This window comes from Rhincodon typus, unplaced genomic scaffold, assembly GCF_021869965.1.
Source record: "Rhincodon typus isolate 14 unplaced genomic scaffold, sRhiTyp1.1 hic_rhity00007617, whole genome shotgun sequence".
In the NCBI taxonomy this organism is placed as follows: Eukaryota; Metazoa; Chordata; class Chondrichthyes; order Orectolobiformes; family Rhincodontidae; genus Rhincodon; species Rhincodon typus.
In genome coordinates this window covers 4,464-9,191 of record NW_025973255.1, presented here as the reverse complement: position 1 = coordinate 9,191, position 4,728 = coordinate 4,464, and the positions used below count along the sequence as shown (strand labels likewise).

At 51.4% G+C, this 4,728-nt stretch overlaps 1 protein-coding gene across 1 annotated transcript in view; it reads left to right on the top strand.

Moving 5' to 3' along the window:
* Positions 1 to 803: 803 nt before the first annotated feature.
* LOC125482245 (valine--tRNA ligase, mitochondrial-like) overlaps positions 804 to 4,728 on the top strand; it is a gene marked incomplete at its 5' end in the record, with an annotated part of 4,855 nt that continues 930 nt past the window's right edge. Inside the window, 2 exons of the mRNA XM_048594279.1 lie at positions 804 to 879; positions 4,544 to 4,644. Of these exons, the coding sequence (XP_048450236.1) occupies positions 804 to 879; positions 4,544 to 4,644 (177 nt within the window). The remainder of the gene's footprint in view (positions 880 to 4,543; positions 4,645 to 4,728) is intronic.

Below are 4,728 nucleotides of genomic sequence, written 5' to 3'. Positions count from 1 at the left end.
TGTGGGAGGGGGAGTATGTGAGGGGGAATGAGCAGAGGGAGGGGAATGAGGTGGGAGGGGGTGTATGAGTGAGTGAGTGAGTGATTGGGGTATAAGGGGAGTGTGGTGTGTGGAGAGGTGTATGTTGGTAGGGATCCGGGTGCAAGGGGAAGGTGATGGATGAGAAGTGGGTGAGTGAAGGGAGGACAATGGGGAGGGGAAGGAGTGGGACTTGGGGAGAAGTGGTGGCGGGCCAGACCAGGTGAGGGGAAGGAGGAGGTGGGCCAATGTGGTAGGTTTGATGGAGCTGGTGGGAGGGAATGGCTTGGTAGGCTACAAGGTGAATGAGTGTTAGATGGTGCAAGTGGTGGGCGAAGGTGAGGTCAAAGGGGAGTGCATTTTGGTCAGGTTAGGGTTGGAGAGGATACACTGTCTGGTGAACGAGAGTGGGGAGAGGAGGAGCTGGGTGAGGAGTACGTGGTTATGTTTCCACCGCTTGGAGATAGACTCATTTAAGAATTATGATGCAGAGATGCCGGGGAGGACCAAGTCTTGAAGCCGTGTCACACCAGGTTGTAGTCCGACGGGTTTATTAAAAATCACAAGCTTATGGAGCATTGCTGAGCTCACCTGATGAAGGAGCAGCACTCCGAAAGCGTTTGAGTTTTAATAAGCCTGTTGGACTATAACCTGGTGTCATTAAGAATTACAGCAAGAATAAAGGGGACGGGGAGTTGAGGTTTGGGGATTCTGCTCTGGTTGGTCCTTCGTACATGGTGACTGCTCTTCTGCACGGTTTCAAAGCCAGTTTCTGATTCTCACAGGCTCAGGGGGAGCAGTCGTGGTTGGAGCCCAAGCCAATTACTTACCTTGTGCCAACACTACCTGGAGAGAAGAAAGGTAAGAGAAAGAACTGGAATTGTGACCTGCTGTGTTGTCTGGGGTAGTGCTTCTGATGTAGTAGCTGCATTAAGCTACACCCTGTTTGATGACGTCCGTGGTCTTGGGGTGGAGAGGACGGTTCTTCGTGATGGAGACCAATGGAATCTCTACCTCCTATTAGCCTTAATCCCAGACTAGTCACTGCAACTTGTCGCTTGCTTTATAGCAAGAAGGACTATGCCTTGTGCAAGGCAGCTGCCTCTTCTGAATAACCTAAAACAGAGGAACTGCGGATGCTGGAAATCCGAAACAAAAACAGAGCTTGGTGGTGCAGCTGAGCCGGTCTCTCCGCGCCTGTGGAGAGAGAAAGCGGATTTCGTGTTTCAGAGTCCTGTGACCCTTCTTCAGAACCAGCTGTTCGGTTCTGATGAAGAGCCGGTGGACTCTGAAACAGTAACTCTGCTTCCTCTCTCCTCGGGTGCTGAGAGACGTGCTGAGTTGCTCCAGCAATTTCTGTTTGTGCTCTCTTCTCAATAGTGGACTGTTGCTGATGGGTCCTCAGAAACAGCATGCAGCGAAGGATTTTGTGACACAGTGTAGTGTCCCTACCTTTGAGCCAGAAGGTCTGGGTTTACGCCCCACCTGCTCCTGAGGTGGGGCGTCATGTATCTGGAGTTTAAAAAATATCGACAATGAAAGATTGGTGGCAACGCTGTTCCCCAACCAGAGTGAAAACTGGGTACCTTGAAAACCTGGACTCCTCACAGCTGAAGGATGTGTTGGAGCAGTTTTGCAGCTCTGTGAGTAACATAAAGAGAATCTTACAGAGCGAAGGGGGAAAGCCTTGAAAACCGGGTTGGGAATGCCAAAGGTGAAGTGGACTTACAATAAACAGAGCGAGTGCCAGAACATCAATCTTTGCCAAGGCACTGGCATGGGAAAAACATTGCAAAAACAACTGAAGACAGCAAAAGGAGAACATAGAACATAGAACAGTACAGCACAGTACAGGCCCTTCTGCCCACGATGTTGTGCCGAGCTTTTACCCGAAACCTAAGGTCCATCTAACCTCCACCCCTACCTTATACTATCATCCATATGCCTATCTAATAGCCGCTTAAATGCCCCGAATGAGGCTGACTCCACTACCCTCTCCGGCAATGCATTCCACGCCCCGACCACTCTCTGAGTAAAGAACCTACCTCTGACGTCTCCCCTATATCTACCTCCACTCACTTTAAAACTGTGTCCCCTCGTAAAAGCTACCTCCACCCTAGGAAAAAGTCTCTGGCTGTCTAAAAGTTTAAAACATTTTGAAGACAGAATCTGACCGAAAAATTTTAAAATAACGACAGGACCAAGGCAGTCGTAATTTAAACTGCAGTTTTTGTCAATACAACGTATTAAGGCTGTGTGCGCAGGAATTTATTTATAAAAATTGCACCTTCAAGGAGGCGGGAAGCCACCATTTGAGGGAGCTGTTTCTACACCACAGAATTTAAAAAAGAAATTATTTATTCACTTGTGGGGCATGGATATGGCTGGGCTCAGCATTTATTGCCCGTCCCTAGTTGCCCCCTTGAGAAGGTGGTGAGCTGTCTTCTTGAACCGCTGGTGTGGGTTGACCCGCAATGCCCTTAGGGAGGGAATTCCAGGATTTTGACCCAGCGACAGTGACGGAACGGCGATATATTTCCAAGTCAGGACGGTGAGCGGCTTGGAGGGGATCTTGGAGGTGAGTGCATCTTCCGCCCTGGTCCTTCGAGATGGAAGTGATCGTGGGTTTGGAAGGTGGTGTCTGAGGATATCTGGTGAACTTCTGCATCTTGTAGGAGCAAGCTGTAGTTGACCAACTTCCTGAACTCAGGAGGAGCTCAAAAAAGGAGGAAGGTAACCTGACGGTTAGCATGAAAGAATTGTTTCATCCTGTTAACAAGAAGGACGCCTACAACTACACAGGACTGGTGGAAATGCTTACTTCTTGGTTGTTTTGGGATGCCCTGCCTCTGGGCTAAAAAGTTGGAGTTTAAATCTCTCCTGTCTCAAAGATCTGTCATGACATGCCCGAATATGTGCCCCAACCAAACACTGGGACTGGTAGTGGAGTGTAAGGCATGCTGGGTAGGTAAGGTGTTGCAGCTTTCTGTATGTTACATTATCAGTTACCCAGAGGAGCCTAAACCCACCACTAATAACCGCGACATTTTAATTCAAACTGTACAGCACCTCGGCAAGAACACATTGAGAGTAACGGGTGCCATTTCCTGGCTCCAGGGCGTTTATGCTGCATTGGAAGCGGTTCCGAGAACATTCAACTGATTCCTGCAACGGTTGGGTCATCCTGGCGCGGTGGCTCATTGGGTTAGCGCTGTTGCCTCACAGTGCCAGGGACCCGGATTCGATCCCACCCCCGGGCGACTGTCTGTGTGGAGTTTGCACGTTCTCCCCCGTGTCTGCCTGGGTTTCCTCCGGGTGCTCCGGTTTCCTCCCACAGTCCAAAAATGTGCAGGTTAGGGTGGATTGGTCGTGGGAAGTGCAAGGGTTACAGGGATAGGGTAGGGGTTTGTGTCCAGGTGGGATGCTCTCCAGAGGGTCAGTGTGAACTTGATGGGCCGAACAGCCCACACTGTATGGATCGTATGATCTTGCGAGGAAAGGTTGAGCCGATACCCATCGGAGTTTAGAACAACGAGAGCTGCTCTTATCGAACCGAAAAACATCCTGCAAGGAATTCCGAGGAAGAGCCGTACTGTCCTCGGAAAGTTTACCGTCTCTTCTGTCTCCGCGGGTGCTGCCGGACCTGCTGACTTTCTCCGGCACTTTCCGTCTTTGTTTCGGGTTTGCCGCGTCTGCAGTATTTTTGCCTTTACCTGTGAGAGGGATCGACAGGCTGGATCCTGAAGGATCTCGTAGGGGTACGAATTAAAAAGAAGATCTCTCTTCTTCCAGGCAGACAGGAGAACTCCACATGCCCCCCTCCTCCCACCTTCCCCCCTCCTCCCACCTTCCCCGCCAATCCCCGAAGGTCAATGGTCCGGGAGGAGTGGGGGCAGGATCATTAACATTTCCAAGGCTGAGCGAGATTCCCGACTAACAAGGGGCTAACATTGGGAGTAGACGGGCAACTGAGTTGTAACGCTATCCGATCAGTGCTGATCTTCTATAACAGCAAAGTAGCCCTTAGAGGGGCTGAATGGATAACTCCCGGCCATAGTCGAGGTGGTCACTGCTCCATCCTACCCTGAGAGGAGGCTGTTGAAGGTGGATTGCGAACCGTTCCTCTTTGGAACACAATCCCCTGCTCAACCCGCATCAACAAAGATGAGCTGAAGGGCAGTAAGCGTCAGGGAAAGGGTATGAAAGCAGACTCTGTCCTGGCAAAGTGCACATTCTCTGGGTGGCTCGCCAAGGACGTGACCGGGAGACACATCTGCCGGAATTCATAACTCCCCCTGAACGCTGGCTTCCTCAGATTCTCCGTTAAATGGCTGAGTGCCCGCGATGGGCTGAATGGCTGGTGTCAGGCTCCCGCTTCTCACAGTTGGCTATCCAGGGTGCGGTGGGGGTGAGGAGGTTGCAGGAGATGGGGTGGTGGGTGGCGGATGGAGGGGAAGGGGGTGTTGGATGTTTTCAGAGACGCCTGCATCTGTTGATGTTCCCTAACTCGGTGACTGTGTCGCAGATACCTCCGGACCCCTGCCCGACTCTTACAGCCCGCAGTATGTTGAGGCGGCCTGGTACCCCTGGTGGGAGCAGCAAGGCTTCTTCAAACCCGAGTATCACGTGAGTAGCAGAGGGGAGAGGGAGAGGTGCAGCAGCTAGGAATCACAGATGGGTGGTGAGGGGCTGTGTGTGTGTGTGTGTGTG